The sequence below is a fragment of the Diuraphis noxia genome, unplaced genomic scaffold (genome assembly GCF_037042655.1).
Source record: "Diuraphis noxia isolate RWA-SAM2 unplaced genomic scaffold, SU_Dnox_SAM2 contig0002, whole genome shotgun sequence".
NCBI classification, from domain to species: Eukaryota; Metazoa; Arthropoda; class Insecta; order Hemiptera; family Aphididae; genus Diuraphis; species Diuraphis noxia.
The window spans coordinates 23,818,457-23,837,536 of NW_028301712.1; the positions used below are offsets into that span (position 1 = coordinate 23,818,457).

General features: G+C 30.5%; 1 protein-coding gene across 3 annotated transcripts; it reads right to left on the reverse strand.

Annotated features, from left to right (window-relative positions):
- Positions 1 to 2,409: 2,409 nt before the first annotated feature.
- Positions 2,410 to 15,777, reverse strand: LOC107164602 (LIM homeobox transcription factor 1 alpha). Of its 3 annotated transcripts, none has more exons than XM_089220711.1 (7): positions 15,332 to 15,777; positions 8,988 to 9,177; positions 7,328 to 7,566; positions 5,938 to 6,077; positions 5,375 to 5,576; positions 4,490 to 4,591; positions 2,410 to 4,106 (listed from the first exon to the last, which is right to left on the reverse strand). In XM_089220711.1, the coding sequence occupies exons 1-7, from the start codon at positions 15,396 to 15,398 to the stop codon at positions 3,823 to 3,825; spliced, it is 1,224 nt and encodes a 407-aa protein (XP_089076837.1). In that variant the 5' UTR covers positions 15,399 to 15,777; the 3' UTR covers positions 2,410 to 3,822. The 3 variants fall into 3 exon arrangements, with proteins under 3 accessions (XP_089076837.1, XP_089076836.1, XP_089076838.1); XM_089220710.1 differs by having other exon boundaries at positions 8,988 to 9,180; XM_089220712.1 differs by lacking the exon at positions 4,490 to 4,591 and having other exon boundaries at positions 8,988 to 9,180.
- Positions 15,778 to 19,080: the final 3,303 nt, after the last annotated feature.

Genomic DNA, 19,080 nt, shown 5'->3' on the forward strand with positions numbered 1-19,080 from the left:
GTATACCGATCTATTATTTTGCAGATTTTTTATTATTCTCGTATGAATATTTATGATAAACAATTGTGCACAAGAAAAATTGAATTTATACATACCTTAAAATACGTAACTTTGAATAAAATTCTATACCAAAATTGAAAAAAACGAAGCTCACATTTTTCACGTTTTGATAACAATATAAAAAAAAAATAACAATATTATGATAAGATGATAGTATCATTTTTGACCTGAACTTACTAATAGCACGGATATAGCTACTAGTATCTATATCCGTGACTAATAGCTAACCATTATGTTTATTATGATTTTATGAATCTTCTGGATTCTCCATCTGATGGTTAAATATTAAATTAGTCGACTTATATTTAATGGATCACTGTGCCCCATGCCTCACCGTGGCCACCTCTCCCCTAAGCACGAACACACAAGACTACATAGGTTAGTGAGGTCATGGGGGAGGTTCAAACCCCACGAACCCCCCCTTGAGTACGCCCCATCATGGGGACGACCTCGTTTTAGATATGTGATACGTGTGTTAATTAAGGAGTGGATGCGATGAGGAGTAGACATTTATTTATTAGAGATGTTAGAGCAGCTAGGAGGGGGTTTAGGATTAATTTTAGCTCGTTAAGGAAACTTGTAACGATTTGGAGAAGTTGATCGGATGGTGGTGTATTTGCTGTGGCTTCGGCATATGAGGGTTTTTCTCTCGGGTTTGAGAGTAGCGTATCATGGCCACTTCTGTCACAGAAGTACTGTGGGGGATGCAGGTGGTACAGCTTGAGTTCGAGTGTGTTGATCATCTCTTTTTGTTGTTTTGGTTTTGGATTTGATGCGCGCGGCTTAATATTTTTTTGAAGGTTTGGCAACCTTTATACTCGTAATTGGCAGTGTGGTTTCCGCCACAGTTAGCACATTATTTACATATTATACACAATACACTGATACCTATAGGTACCTACACAAAAAATATTATTGAATATTGAGTTGTCTTTGTCTTAAAAATGTATGACATATCAAATTGATAAAATTTGAAGGTATACTATTAAGGCCTAAGATATTTTTCTATAAGTGTATGTCGGAGGATTTTATTGATATTATATTGTTTTTAAATAAGTTATGACCATTTTAAAATGTACAGTTTTAAAAATGCCATGATGCCTTGCTTCTTAATAAAAAAAATATCAATAAAAGCCTTCGAGATGCGCTATAGATAATCTTACCTTTGAATTTTATTACTGATCAATTCACTCAAATTATAGAATTTTGTATGCATTTGATATTTATATACACTATATAATAATTGGCTTTAATGTTTTGTTTATTATTCAACTTCATTAGTTGCAGCTATATAGAAAAAAAAATGGTTGAATATATTAATTTATTGTAATTGTAATTATTTTTGTAACGTTATCTCAATAACATGGTATGATCAATACAACCAATGAACTACGGATGACTTACTGTATGTACCTAACTGCAACTAATAACTTATTTGGACTTCCTAAAAATATATATTATTGGGATAGCTAAATATACCTTAATATATTGTTCATATAACATAAGAATACGGTTGAATAATTCTAAATTATAGTAAACCTAATCGTTTTTTTTGTTATCTCAATAATATGGTATGGTCAATACAACCAAAGAACTTGGTAGAATTATTACAATAAGCATAACATTGTGATTGCAACTGATTGTTGTGTTACCTATATTAACAAAATATGTATGGTTGTTACAACAAAATTATGTTAACAATATTGATTTAATATTTGTAACATAATATTATAATTGTCCCTATAACTACGAGAGAATATTGTTAAGACAACTTTATAACTGGTTGTAGCAACTTTTTTTCCGTTATTGCTATGTTGTTTCTTATGTTGATAATTGTTAGATCTCCAATCTCCACAACTTTTTACTGTCTTGTATAATTTGATAATTAGTCAAACATTAAAAAACATCTTATTCTAAAGTTGGTACCTAGATGTTGTTTTTTTAATATGTTCTAAGTCAAGTGCCATTAGTGGGTGGCTTCTTACTCATGTACTCGTGTATTATATGTAACCCTTATCAAATATGTTAATTGTGCATAATTGTACAGATTGTATATATTATTGTGTAAATAAAAAAAATATGTTCTAAATTTCTACAAGAATCGACTGCAGCTTCCCTACATTCCATACAGGATAGGTATAATCTAGAATCTAGGAATTTGCCTAAGTTTTAGAAGCTCATCTTCGCCATCAGATATCTGTTTTATAATTTGTTTCCAGGCCTGAGAGCTTAGTAAACTTGTTATTGGCATAATTACATATGTATAAATTAATTTAATTTTTTGCAAAAACTCATTGATATATTTTAATATTCTAACACAGCACAAATAACATCAATGTATACATAGGATGATATTCTGATTAGCATTTTTTATTTACGATTTAATTAATCTTTTTCACTTGAATTTCACATAATTTACCTATTATCTAAACTTTTTTCCGAATCGTCGTTTTAAGTGCACTAAATAAGTTTACAATATTATTAATACATACGTTATAAATAATAGTCGACATAATACGAATTTCACAAATATTTTTTACATGAATTTCAAATGAAAATAATTCATTATAACCATAATAAATACCACATATGGTTAGGAATTAGTATAGCTTTTGTGTGTACATTTATATATACATACATACTATATTACTATAGGTAGTTCACTAGCACAAATATTTATTCAAGGACATTTTCTTAATTAAATGCAATAAAACTACATTTTTATAAATTAAGTATACATCTAAATTTCAAATTAAATAATGAGATAAAATACAAATAACATTGATAACAGTATGAAAGTATATATCATAATAATATATACATACAGATTGTGTATTATACTTAGGTATATATTCAATAATGATGATATTATATAGAAATTACAACATAATTATAATTTTTTAGACCTTAAGCAATAATAACTTAACTCTGGCATAGTAAACTTTGGTAAAGGGCTCTTTTTTACAATATTGCATTATGACGTGTACAGTCTTTCAACTCAAATGAGACATTATAATATTATAACATACCTATAATTTATGACAATGTTTACAATATACATAGTACCTATATGATATTATAATACTAATCAAAGGGAAACATAAATAACTGACAGAATTCAAGTTATAACTAATGAAGTAACTACCTATCATAATCTTTGTTTTTATCAAAATTATAAAAAAAAAATGTAGTACAATTATTGATAATCATAATGATTTTATTGATTATAATACACATATAATATATAGGTGATTGGTTTTTATTGTAAGTTTATATTTTTAAACACTGATTAGAACAAAATAATTTATAATGGTAGTTAGTTCATCAATTTTATTTGTAAGTTAATTCTCTGTAATACCTTGCACTACAGAACAGCGTAATAGACAGAAAAATATAATATATTATTATGTATAGCTATAGATAATATGACAAGTTTTAAACATTATGCGTTTTACAAGAATAAAAATATAATACGAGTGTTGTGGAGGCACTAAAATGTACTAAAGTCTGCCGTCAGGCAAGAATCATAATATTATATCTTATGATGAAATAATATGAATATTTAACAGTGATGATGACGAGCGCGGGGACCAGCAGGACACCCTAACCTATCGTTAAAGTCCAATAATCATTACCAACAACACGGCAACCGCCGGTGTGTGTGATATAGGTACGAGATAATTATAAAATACAACAACAATAATATATAAGGTTTAATAATATAGGCATGAGTGGGTGATGTGTATGTTATTATGATATCGTTTAATGGTCGTTGCTATTGAAGTAAGAGTTTTGCATCAGATACAGTTTGTCGATTGGATTGATCTGCTGGCCCGGCACCACGGACGCTGCACCACCGACGTGATGGTGATGGTGATGGTGATGGTGATTTTGGTGGTGCACGTTTTGATTATGGGTGCCGTGGTGGACGGACAGGTCTAGTGACATGGTATCGGAACCGATCTCGTCCGCCGCCGTGGTGCTGCCGTCCAGGGACACGTCCGAACTGCAGAAACTGTCCACCGAATGGTCGCCGGTGTACGTACCTGCAGCAACCGACAATAGTATTGTGTTAGATATTATATTATTTATTGTGTATTTCATAAAGTCAGATTGTTTTTTTTTTAATTAAATAAAAGGTTACAGATAAATCTGAAAAGTGAAACTTCCGGAAAAGTATAGTAAGAATAACAAACTTTTTTGTGCAGTATATATATTATACGATTAAAATATGATTAAATAATATTCATATTGTACCGAATGCCATTTAAAATGCTAGATGAACAGGTTTTATTAATGCATTTCGTTTAACCAACTCTATTGCAGTTTAATTTTCAATACAGAATATTAATAAGTTACATATAGCGTTTCACAAATAAACGGTTCACGTAGTTCTCAATGTAATGATTATCAACCGAATGTTATTTACCTTCGGGCGAGTACGGTATGTTGGGGTTCAGTGGCTGGCTGTTCTGATAGTTCGAGTCACTGCTGTCGTGCATGCTCAGCGTACTCAAGCTCAAATAATGATCTATAGATAAAAATAACATACGCACGTTTAGACTCAAGTCAACCTAATGATATATAGTCGTTAAGGTAACATATGTGAATTAGTATTATTATTTAGTATTACCAATGCTGTATAATTTTATAGTTATCTACTAGAATGCTCGATACTTCGATAGTTATACCTTGTACACTGTTGTACCTCATACTCAGCCGTGATATTAATAGATACCTGCAGTGTCGCACTGTGTATTGATGATTTCTGGTAATAATAATATATATTTATATACAATATTTGAGGTTATAAAGCATAAATTATACGGCCTTTCTTTCTTTATATTATATATTTATACGATATAATAGGTAGATTTAATATTCTAAAACATCATAATATACCGACGATTAACCAATATACACATACATACACAATTAATTCATAGATCACTGATCGTGGATAAAACTATATAAAAAATAAAGGCAACGAAATTTTACGATTTATTTAACCTGTGTTTAGGATGTAGGTATTAGTATTCGGATATAACTTCGTCATACGCGACGAGAAATATTTTTCATATAATATATTAACGAACGATTGTATTATTATTATTATCATCTAATATATATATAATATTTTGGACTGTCTCGTTTAAAACTTCAATAAAAATGTAAAACATTAAATATGTATAACCAAAATATTATATTATAGTTATTCATCATGTCAGCGATTAATCAAAATATAATATCAATTATGTTCTAATTATTATACCTACTATTTTTAAGCTATAAAAATATATTATTTGTATCATACCTCCAGAACATACGCTAGATGTGGTATTCGTTGCGTGCTCAGTTTCATTTTTATCCGTATTGTTCGCGTTATTATTATTCGTATTTTTATCGTCCTGTTTACTCTTTCTTTGGATTTTCTTCATTTTGGCTCTTTGGTTTTGAAACCACACTTGCACTACTCGTACACTTAATCCCGTGTCTTTAGCCAGCGCTTCTCGTACCTGAACATAAATTATATTAAATACAATTCCACGACTGTTGTCTGTTACTCATATTTTAAATGAATCTATAGCAGTATAGCCATTTAGGTATAACTTTTTTTTCAACAAAATATACACGAACGCGTACATATATATATACACTTCTGTGTTAAGCAGAACAAATAAACGTATTGATAAACATAATATGTAATAACAATTGGATTTAAACAAATTCTGAATTTGGAATGATTCCATTCATCGGTATAATGAAATAATAAAACATTATAGACCTCGTAAAACGTAAATATCATATATAATCTTATGTTTCTTCATAGGTAATTATCTCATTACTGTATTAAATATTTTAACGTCATGAACTTACCTTTCTACAAGGTTTTGGACTGACTTCGAATGAGGCTTTGAACTGCCGCCGTTGTACTGAAGTCAATATGGTTCTGGGTCTTTTCGGTCCACGGCGACCGTCTCGAGGTCTACAATTTTCGTCCAGAGTTAGACTGTCGTCTGAAAAAAACGGTGAATTTTCGTTGAAACAGTGAAATATTGTCTATTTCGTACAAATGTATTGTAAGGTCTCATTGGAATACGAAAAAATTGTTTTATATCAATCGTTCCTCCGCATATACTATTGTAGTCTATGTACTATCATAAAGTCCAACAAGCCCATCGTTAGATATATTTCGCCCTATAAGGCAAACATTTTAAAGCTGCACCTATATATTTATTTAATTTTACCGCCTTTAATTTCTTTATAATTGTATGCCACCCTTATGCAAAACATGATTTTATTATACTCTATATAGCGGCGACCATAGAAGTAATTTCGTTACATTTTAGCGGCAGAAAACTCGTAATCGTTAAGTACGCTGCAATAGCTTTTAAATTACGTACCCAGAAAGTATAGGTACTTATAAATAAAAAAATGGATTGCTACGCTCGTAAATCGTGATTATATTTTTTTCACGAGGAACTAACTTATGTCATTTTACCAAAGTTGAGTGGATAATTTTTTAAAATTCAGAATATATGCCTGCCTATTTAAATTAGCTTTAAATGAATTCAACTATCAAAATTGCTATCTGACCGATAGAAGTATAGTTGTGTTGTTGTCTTATCATAGAAAAACATATTTACATATTAACCAACGATCTCTAATGAATGATTTTTGGGTGCATTGGGCAGCAATAATTACAAAATTGTATACAGTTCAACAAATTCAAAACATAAAGGGTTTATCAAAATAATATGCCCATCATATGCATGATAACAATTGTTTACATTGTTAATTGATAAGGAATCTAGATCAAAATATCAAACCAAAATATAAACCTTAATTAACTTATATTAATATTATTAATAATAATAACATTTGAGCAATGATACTTTAGCAACAAATAACAGTAGTTTTTAAAAAAACTTATAAATTATATTATGTATATTGTAATTTTGGTTTCCTTTGACTCAAAATAAACATTTAATTATTTAAAATACATATTGAAGGTTAAGTATGACTGATAACAGTATATAAGACTATAGTAATTAATGCAGGTATATAATTATGATATATTATATTAAACAATTATAGTACGCGGGCGGGTGTAATACTTATACCATCAGCTATATACTATGCATCATGATGGACACGATGAATGACGAGAACAAATGCGTCAATAATATTATTGCTATGTATAAAATATAATTTATCGGTTTACATTAATATAATATATAGTTATATTATTATTATAGGTGTATACCAGGTTGTGGACTTCCAACGGTTTGTTGCATGAGAAATATTTCTTTTTCGAAGTCTGTGCGGCAGAACAGTTGTCCACCACCGGCTTTGACCACGTACTGCTGGCCTTTCTGTAACGGTTGCATGCAAGCCACACACGCGAAACACCCCACGTGATAGACGTGACTCGGTCCAGCGCGCATCACGAGCTCTCTGGCTCCCAAAGGCTCGCCACACCGTCCGCATTTGACGCCGAATAGTCTGAAACAAAAGATAAACATGTTAATCACACATATAAGTCTTTACGGAGTGGCTGAAACCTGTACTTTGATGAAGCGTCGTAAAAAAAGTGTACACAGATCCAGTGGTGTGCTCAGGGGGGTGGAGGGGGCGAGTGAATCTAGTTGGTGCATTGGGAAGGTAAAAATTCTCAGTATTTTACAAAAGCGACGAGAAATCGAACATCGAAAACATGTAGGTATAGGTACTACTCATTTTAGTGCTAATTACAAACACCGTATTCGACTAGGTAGCTAGTCTGAGTCTACGTGGGTACTTATACGATGATTCAAATTATAAAATTTGCACAAGTAGTTAGATACTATTACCTAGGTATGTTCCACGTGGGTAAAAATAAAGTCTAGCTGTTGAAATAGGAACCAATAAAAAATAAAACGGAAACCAATTCGGCATGTGGGATTTAGGCTCGGAGACCAATTTATTCGTCGATCGCGTCGCACAAAGCAAACTATATTATTATTTATTATAAACACGTATTGTGGTTGTTTCTGCATTACAAGTCAGGATCTATACATCGTTAGATTACTGTATACAATCATACTCGTGCACAGATTTTTTCGCCGGTGTTTTTAAAAATGTCTAGGTAACTCAATTCAAGAAAATATCTCCCCAAAAACTCTTAATATAAATAATTCGTCTCATAGTGCAAATACGAATCTAAATGAAAATATAATTCTGAAATCTAATTAACATATTATTTGGATTTTGTCTCAAGTTCTAATGAGTCAATGAACTATCTTACAAGTTGATGTTACGATCAATAACATTATAACAACTGAAAACTACGATTATGATGATAACTCGACAGGGGATGCCATGGCATACCCGTCGCCCCCACCCCCTATCCACACCGAAAGGTTAAAACAAGTACGTGCTACCTATAGTATACCATCAACATTCCTAGTGACGTCGCTGCAGACGATGTATATTATGTGTACATCATACATATTTCATTTATGTAGCATAATATAAAGCAAGGATGGTCAATAATCTTAATCTTGAGAGCCAACTATTTACGAGTATGAAGCTAATTCGAAGCAAGCCGCATTGATGTGAGGTGGACCTCATAAAATGGTAAATAAAATGAAAACAAATTTTTCATTTTGTAACAAATGAAGGGATATTTATTTTTTACACTACACAGAACATTATATATTGTTCAAGTAAACTTCAAGAAATTAGATTTTATTTTTAAAAAGTGCTTTTTTATAGTATTAATTAATTAATTACCTATCTACTCTAAGCTTGCAGATTTCAAGAGCCACGCGATATACTGACTCTGCAAGAGCAACACGCTGATGCGGCCCACGAGTCTCGTACCTACCTCTGATATAGAGCATATAAAAATGTTGTGGCGACAGATAGTTTAAAAATAGAGTTACCTGTCATAATCGTTTTTGCAGTACAATCCATTGTGTCGGTAGTAGCACGACTTAGCCAGTGGGACGCCGCACGCGGAACACGTGACGCACTGCTCGTGCCAGCTGCTGGTGCCCACTCGCATCAAGAACCTGTCCACGATTTTCATGCCGCAGCCCTCGCAACTCGCCGGGCCATCGCCACAATCGCCGTCTGCTGGCAACAACAAATCATTATATTACCACTCAATTTCATTATTACTTATTGTTATTATATTTGCATTTTTTTTTTAGGTTGTGTTTACTTCTGACGGTATATTTTTCGGTATATGACCGTCCATACGACAATACCGCGGTATTGGGTCTTTTTAAATTAATATTTTCGTATAAGATAATCCGTATATAATACGGATGTACCGTGAAATACCGTCATTTACGATATACGACCGTGAAATACCGTAAAATCCGTAAACCGTATAATTACGGAAATTTTTCGATTCATACATTTTTAAAACATTTTATTTTCATAATTTGGGGGAAGTTCATTTTTACCATGTTCATCTTTTTTTGCAGTCAAAAATTTATTTGAATTTTATATCTCTATTTAGTAATTAATAAGTGTAAAATTAAGTACATTTTAAATAAATTATTGACAAATTTTCGTTATAGCACATTGAAGTAGCTGAAAATAAGAATTTTGACCAGTTGATTAAACATCAACGGAATTTGAATACTTATCATTTACTTTGCTCCAAATTGATGACTATTAAAGTTTAAACCCATACTATAGCATTGTAGCTCAATAATAAAGATTTATAATATCTAGCCATGCTGCCCATGCTATAGGTACTATTATAGGTATACCGTCTACATAAATCTAATTGTTTTACTGGTAACTTACTTATTCTTTAAACAAAATAGTAATGTATTATAAATTGTGGTATAGAATCTCATTAAAAATAACTGAATATGAAGTATAAAATAGTTATTAGTGAATGTTTTAGCGATTGCTGTTTTCTAGTATTAATTACATAGATTATACATATACTATATAAAACAATATTAAAATAACATAATAGATGGATTTTATTTATCATTTTGGAATACCGAATCACTTCGGTTTTTCGGTATACCACTTTAATACCAGTGTTGAAATCAAAAGATACCATGATACTAAAATTATGTTCAATACCGTTAGCTCTCTATTTACATCAACCTGTACCGGAATAATGATCAAACGTATGATAATAAATTATACTTATTATACCTACTAATTATTACTAATTATAAAAGGATGGGGTCGAAGCTACCAAAATCCAATGTAGGCGATAATAGAAGAAATAAATATACTCAAAAAAATTCAAAATCGATTTTTTCAAAAGCCGAAATTAAAAACAGTATTTAATTTTCAAGTTTCCTGGCCATATAACTGTTTGAAAATTTTAAATTTACTATAGCTTGACTGACAATTTAATCGGTTTAATGATCTAAAATGTATTATTTTTCTAAATATTATAATGTGTATACAAAACTATAAAGTATAAATATATGTGTGATCTAATTATAAAAGTCTACAGCGATCATAATATATAAAGATCACAACACCCTTCCCGTTTATATTATTTTTTCTAAAAAAGCCCTACTTTTATATAACATCTACATTCTACATGTGTATAAATATTTTATTAAAATCTCCCCCAGTTTACTCGAGTAGGTAGTATTATAAGTCCTTGACGGAATGTCTATACTCTATCTAATATTATATTGTATGATGTCGACATGTTGTAGTGTTGTACACGTCTTGTACTACTATACTTATTACTATTAGCTTACTATGTTAGTATGTTTGTAGCTATAAAAACAAAATCAAGAAAAAGTGTAACTGTTGATGATTTATATAGTTATGTATGTACCTTAGACCTTTTATATAAATAATATTTTATCAGACCCCTATCACACTCATTGATTTTCGTTTCCGTATAATATTGCATAGGCATGTATATGTATTGCAATCGCATTGAGACAGTTTATTATTAGGGATGCTATAAATTTCCGGTTATAAAATGTATACAGCTGGTGCCTAACGAACATTCGTTTGTTAACATTTGCTAATATTATTCTCAGTTACCAACATTGGAAACATTTTAATCATTTCATAATAATTGAATTATAGATAGTTATTACTGATCGATAAATATGATAATTTATTGATAACATTCATACAGTGTTGTTAAGGAACGAATTAATGAATTAATTCCATATTTTAAGGAATAGGGACGTAAATATTATAATTCTTTTATTCTTCGCATTATATTACATTGAAATGTTTTGAGTAGGTAAATGTATAGTACCCATAATATATATTATATATATTATGTACTATTTAAGATATATTTGAAATAATATTTTGTACACATTAATCGACAATTGTACTTAAAATTAAAATATTTAGGATAGTAAAATAATTGTATAAAGTATTAATGTAAACTAAGGTAATTAGAAATCGGATAATTTTTTATAGGAACAAGGAAATGAACGATTTCCTTTTAATATTAAATGAATGACAAACTGAATGAACTCCAATTTATAATAGAGGAACGAGGAATCGGGCGGATTCCTATATAATAGGAATTTTAACAACACTGCATTCATAGCCCATGTAGGTATATTATATAAACTGGACACTATCTAATCAGTAACATTGATTTTAGTTAAAAATCCGTATTTTGCACTTTTGCAGTGCTCACGATGAAAATAATAAAAACTGTTTCAACATAATAATGTAAGTATACGAATGGTACCATGGTTCTAACCACTGACGAATCCCAATTCGCTAACAAATTAATATTTCGGTTTTAAAATATTTAAAAAAAAATTCTCATTTCACCGATAGTCTATAGTTTGCCGACACCTCGGTTCTCTGACAAATTTTACCGGTTTCTTATAGTTTCAATTTCCCAGATTCGTCGACAGGATAATGATATTAATTTTGTTGAAACTGCAGATATTACATAAATTACACGACTAAACATTGTATATATTATTATCATTCATAATTATTAGTACCATACCTAATATAGAATTTTCTAATCAATGATAATGTTAAGTGAGTTATGTATAATTTACTGCATATTGAAGTATAATAGCTGCTATAATAAATATACAAATGCCAAATCTATACACGTTTAATAATACATCAGAATTATGAAAAACGTTTAACTAAATATGAAATTAATTATATATTATAATTTATAAGTAATTCAAATCGCTTCATAAACAGAGTGTATTGTATAATATAATATATAATGAACCTATGTTTGTATTGTATAATTTCCGTACCCAACAGGGACTAAAACACTCGGCTGATCCTTTTGTTTTATACATAGTTATATTATTAAACATTTATACATACGTCTATACACGTTATTTAAGTATTAGTAAAGCTCCTAATTGTACTTGTTGCCCATATATATAATACATATTACATATACACGAACTTTAACGTTTGCACACGGATCATTAATATTGCCGCGGGGTAATTTAAAATAAGATCAAATTATAGATCACACCATAACATATCTAATAGATATTATCTATGATATGTATGATATATTATTATGTATTACACAAGACACGACAAATCAATTGATTGTCGGTTTTTAAAACCCTACAAGTGTATACTTCACAATAAACATGTATGAATAAGTCGTATTATTAATAATTGGATTTAGATATCTATAACAAAAATTCTCATAGTTTAGCAGGGATAAAATTAAGGGGATTGAGGATATAAATCCCACAGAGCCTTTATAATATATAATACTGATGGAAAAGTAATTACTATTCATCATTCGATCGTTTATTTGGAAAAAGAAACAATGATAGAATTTTAATAAAATAAGTTTTAACATACTGCACGCGCCGAAATTGACGGGTGGTGACAGATAGACTAATTAATAACTACGGTTATTAAAATTACTAGATAAAATACTGTTTCCGTGGTCGTTGCATAGATTGACGCACGCCGACAACGTAAAAAAATATAATAATAATAAAAATCACCTGTAACCTATATAATATGTAGGTATATTTAGTTATTATTTTTGTAACTTGTGAAGTTATGTACCTACTGATATCAAGACAAAATAAATTTAAATATTTTAAATAGAATTCATTGATATATCTAATGGATAATGAAAATCTTTAAATTGAAAATAAGAAAATACCTTCTATAGGACTAATAATTCCTAATTACGCCACTGTAAGTCTAGCAATGCATATGCATATTTAGTGCGTATTATATAATCATAGTATCCATAAATAAAGAGGCATGTAATCGTATCTACAGAATATTTTTGGTACAATAAATAAATATGCTGGAATACAATGTGTACTAGAAATGATCACCAGAAGTAAAAGTAGGTCGTTGGCGTTATTTGGGGGTGTATGAAAAAGGTGTGATTTTCTCCCGTTTAATAGTTAAAAAGGTTTACAGTATCAATTCCTTTGGATTGGTTGGTCCAATTGCGTCTCATATACTTGACCATAATACATTGACAAATATGTTATACGTAGGTATACCTCTATATTTAATAATATATATATATTTAATAATTTTTGATATTGCCGTCCGTATTAAAATAAATAAATAAATACTAATCTGTAACTTTCTGTTGACAGATGTTATATTTTTACATTATGGTTTGTACTTTAATTTTTATAAATATGATATCTTAAAATACGGTGAATATGGATTACGGGCGAGAAATATCTACCAAATAACGACCAGTCGTTCTGCCGCCTTACCGTTTTAAGAAACAACATGCCGGTGGACGGGGATTACCTGTATACAAACAGGTAAAAAGCAAAAGGCCATGACAGAAACGAACATTTATTAGGTATTTTTAAAAATGCTTGTAAACAATGTAAACATTGTTCATCAGATTTGTAAGACGTGAACTAACGTCATTGCGATCTGATGAACTTGCAATATAAAATATATAGATAATGCATAATAATTAGGTAGTATGAAACTATCAAAAAAAATTAACTCTATACATTTACATCAAACCATTTGAATTCTGAAGTTTAATAACAATCATAATGTTTAAAGAAATAAAGAGTATCTAAGAGGACGCTACATTCGCATGTGACATCTCTGCCCTGACTGCCCTGCACATGCATAACAGCTTATACATCTACGTAACGGATTCTTACTGTACAACAAAGTTTATTTATAATAGGTAATTATAATAGATAAAATATTATAAAATTTGTAAAAAAAGAATATAAACGTTGTCGAAGTGAGATTTTTGTCATATTTAATAAGTCATTAATAACGGTATAAACACTATAAACGGTTACTAAAGTATAGAACTGTACTTATTTGCAATTAATTTGGAAACAAAAATACAGGAACAACTATCCGGGTACACTGGGTACCTACAGTTTAAATTACTTCTACAAATTGGATAATATGAAAAATTATTATGATGAATTAATTGTTCTAAATGAATAGTAGAAAGAATCTGGTAAGTATAGTCGACATAATCATGATATGCTTGTGCTATACAGACATAAGTATACAGCACATAATATGCGATATTATAGGTTCATTTTATAATATCGTATAAACTACCATAATTAATTGGTGAAAAATATTATCACTTTATAACATTAATGTTGTACTATTTGTATGGCGTGTGCCGTGTAATATAGATACAGATAATTTTAGAGATAATATAGGCGGTAAATGCCAAATGGGTATATTAACATATGTCACGCAGACCTACTAAAACCACAACTATACCCACTAGGCACAGTTACCTACTTACTTACTGTACATTGAATTGAATGTAAATGAAGCTAAAATTGTTTATATTATAATTAATCAGTAGCCAGTTCATCGTGTACCTACTCATTTGCACCTAATATTAATACGTATTTATAATAAGCTAGTGTAGGTTGTACACTGTGACCATCAAGACCCACGAGTTCAAATATTACGTCCACTTTATTCCGTCGCCAATCGTCGGGAAGGCATATTCATCCACGCATTCATTTAAAATTTATCCATTTAAATTAATATCGAAATATTACTGGGCCTCACTCCATATCATATTAACAACACGACAACTAATTAACTGCTTTTGTAAATATTAATAAAATGTAAAAAATATATCAACAATATCGCTCACGACACACTATAACAACGTTACTCAGTTGTTGAGTCTAATAAATACAGTTATACCGAATATGTTAATATGTAGTATATACCTAATATATTTTATATTGTAGGTATAATCGATAATATATTATATCGTTATATAGGTAATGTGCATAACAATAATATACGCATAAATACTCACAGTTGGAAATTCTGGGAAACCCGTCCATGTCCCTGACGACGTGTCGGTGCAATATGTCCAGCATCATTTGACCGGGCAGGGTTTGTGTCGCAGTCAGAACGGACTGCAGCCGGTGCAGTGTGTGTATTTTTACAAGAACGTACTTGGAGGTGGCACGTCTTTACGTTATTCCACGGCACCTATATAGCTATACTACGGTGTATATATATACACACACAACACACACAATTTATATTAATCATACAACAATCTGTGCGACGGATACGTATATATATATATCGCGTTCGGTCGTCTGCGCGGGCGGCTGTCTTGCACCACGACGGCGTGTGACTTTCAGTACGAAACGACAATATTATTATTATTATTATTATTATTATTATTGCACAGAACTACAACGGTTGTCCCGTGGTCGTCAATCGTCACCGTCGACGCCGTCGCTGCACCGCTACAACACCACGACTGCTCAAGTCGCGTGGGACGGCCACGGCGGCGGCGTCGATGGCGTTGTCGCCCCGAGCGCCGGCACGCCCACCGGACGCTTCCGTTGGCGCCCGGCACGGCCCATCGATCGACCGGCCGTCCAATGGGAGGGGGTGCTCTTCTACCCGGTCTCCCTCATCCCTCCCCCCCCGGGACCACCCTCTCCTCGGCGGCCGAAACGCAACACCCGCACCGGCACCGCGGGTCGCGAAGCGTTTTCATTTCCTGCGGCGACGGCGTGTGGTGCGACGTCGTCTCGCGGACGGGGACACGGATCGCGCGCGCACATATAATAATAATATATATATAGAGGTACCTCATCTTTTACCAGCGGAAATGTCGTCGCACTCGCCCGCCGCGACCACCCGTTTTATCGACGTTTAAGTCGCGCAAAGTCGGCGGATACAACGCACGATGTACATATACACGCATGATGTAGGTATATATAGGTATTATAATACCACCGAAGACGTCCTCTCTGCAACCACACCATAATGATATGTTATACAGATGTCATAATAATAATAATATATGTTTAAGGTGCTGCCTGCATGTCTGCGCATATATTATTTCAATGATGTATATACAAGTTTTCGCTCCACTTCATTATATTAAACATTATATATATATATATACATATATACATTATATTTTAAGTCAAAATATAACATGTACAATTTATATCAGTCATATATACATAATAATTTAGTACATACACCTAATATGAAATAATAAAGATATGACATCATGATGGGTAAACACAAAAAGAGAAACGTGAGTAAAGAAGCCCAATGATATAATATGACACTATTGACCCTTTATTGTTGATTTTTAAAAGATATAAAAAATAATTTATCTATTTACACGTTTACATGTTAAAAAAAGCAGGTAAGTTGTGAATGTCGCGCTGCTGTAGGTACCTACTTTAGGTTACTGTAACGGATATAATTAAATTTGAATCCAATGATATTATATCATTGTATAGGAAAAACGATTCTGAGCGGAGACAGTTTCTAACATACCTAATCTTGGATTTAAATAGAAAAAGATATAATAATTTCTATCTAAGATAATTTGAACATTGTCGTAATTTTTACGTATTTAGTCAAAATTTGAACTTTAAATGCTTGTAAAAATAATCATGCCTATTTATTTTTAATATTTTCAACTGCTATTGTAACAATGTGTAAAAAGCCTTGTATTATTAAATTTTCAAGCTCTTCTACCCAACAAATACATTTTTATCGATATTTATAGAAAAAAAAACTAAAAAAGTTGAAAAATTATAATGTCAGTAAACAGCTCAAAACAAATCAAAATATTTTGAAAATTTTATTAAATATAGAAAATGTCTATATAATCATTCAATGAAAATTTTTCAAGTATTTGGGGTCATTTGTTTTAGAGTTACACGAAAATAAGCAAATCGCTAAATGAGAAATCTAGCGGAAATCCAATATGTTGTAAAAATTTAAATTTTAAATGTGGTCATAAAAATTTAATTTGAATTTCTGGTGGACATTTTTTTTTATGATAAAGATTGATAAACTTGTAAGGAATCTTGTATATTAAATTTAAAATCTTATATTTCAAATGAAATTTTTTTATGAATTTCTAACTTAAAATAATTTGTGAATTTTTGTGATTTTTTACGTATTTTGTCAAATTCAAACTTTTAATGCTTATATTATAAAAAAAAAATTTTGACTGTATTTCTTTTATTTTTCAACTGCTATTGTAACATTATGTTAGGAGCCTTATATTAAATTGTCAAGCTCTTCTAACCCAACAAATACATTTTTATCGATATTAATTTAAAAAAAATCTAATAATGATCGAAAATTGCATATGCCTATAAACAGTTCAACGTTCAACTTAAGTCAAAACTTTTTTGAAAATTGCATGGTGGATAGAATATACTTATATAAACATTCGGTGAAAGTTTCATGTATCTATTATTTGTTTTAAAGTTACATCAAAACCAAAATCGATTTTGTCGAAAACTGATTGTGCGTAAAATTTCCTGTTTTTCCCTTAATTTTTAGTTTGTTTTTCCCGAGTATTTAGAAAAATATTAAGAATTTTTTTTTAATTTTTACCCCCCAAAGTACCAACTAGATTCACTTTCTGCAGGTCTATCAAAAAGGTACTGAAGCCGAAAACGAAGCATTTTTACTGCTCCAAAACGTGATGACAGACACAAAAAAACACACACACTACGCATCATGGTAAAATCAATACATTCCTCGCTCCGCTAAAAAAAAAAAAAATTATAATTTAAAATTGTAAAAGATCTATATTATACACAATCATTTGCGTTTTAAGCGTCTAGGAGGGCTGTCTGAGATTGTGAGGGAAATATGTTATATATAATGTAACATTACAGTGCCATCATATATATGATTATTATAATATGTATATGGTTTCTGTTTTCCGCATCATCGTAATAATAATAAAATGTCACTTTATTATATTTTGTGTTCGATTTCGTTAGCGGTGATACGACGAGTATATAGTGGTTACTTAAATTTGCATATTTTATACGGTGTATCATCTATGCAGAATACCGTGGTTTTTTATTTCTAGTATATCGTATACGATGTTGTAATATTAGCTGCTACAATCTTCGTATACTACATAAAAATATCCATGAAATCCAATTATCACAGAAATACTTTGTATCTTGTGCATGATATACAGTTTCAATATGTCGTTTTGCAACGTTTTCATTAAAAAGTTACATGCATATTTTTAAATATATTACTATATTAAAATATATAAATATTGTACTTACAATGATGATCTATGTTTTTTTCTGCAGTGTGTCATTGAAGTGTTGCTGCGCAGAGTATTAAAAATGCTCCGATTTTAAACATCAGCATTTATTTTCTGAATGAAACGTGAATCTATATAGTAGGCCTATCTATATATTATTATTGTTGCTTTTGATATATATTTAGAATTTTTTTTTTTTTTTTAATATAAAAACTTTTCACTTAGTAAAAAAACTTGCAAATTTAATATGAGCTAGGTATTAGCTATAGGTTCCTCATAATTTTCTGGAGTTAAAGTTCAAAATTATTGAAACTACATACGATTATTTTATGTATACTATAATAATTGTATAGGTTAATTTAAAGTTCAAATGTTGATAAAATTCATCAAAATAATCTACACAATTTTTAAATTACTTTTAATATAGAAATTCATAAACAATTTTATTTCCATATAGATAATATTAGACATTTTGATAAAATATGTTTTTCCTT

Bases quoted from the DNA above. Each gene is read 5' to 3' on its own strand.
- LOC107164602 (XM_089220710.1), bottom strand. From the start codon at position 15,398: ATGATGCTGGACATATTGCACCGACACGTCGTCAGGGACATGGACGGG. The intron at 6,078-7,327 runs GTATACACCTAT...CGTTTTTTTCAG, and splicing joins CGTTGGAAGTCCACAACCTG to ACGACAGTCTAACTCTGGAC. The intron at 4,592-5,374 runs GTATGATACAAA...TTTTATCTATAG, and splicing joins ATCTAGCGTATGTTCTGGAG to ATCATTATTTGAGCTTGAGT.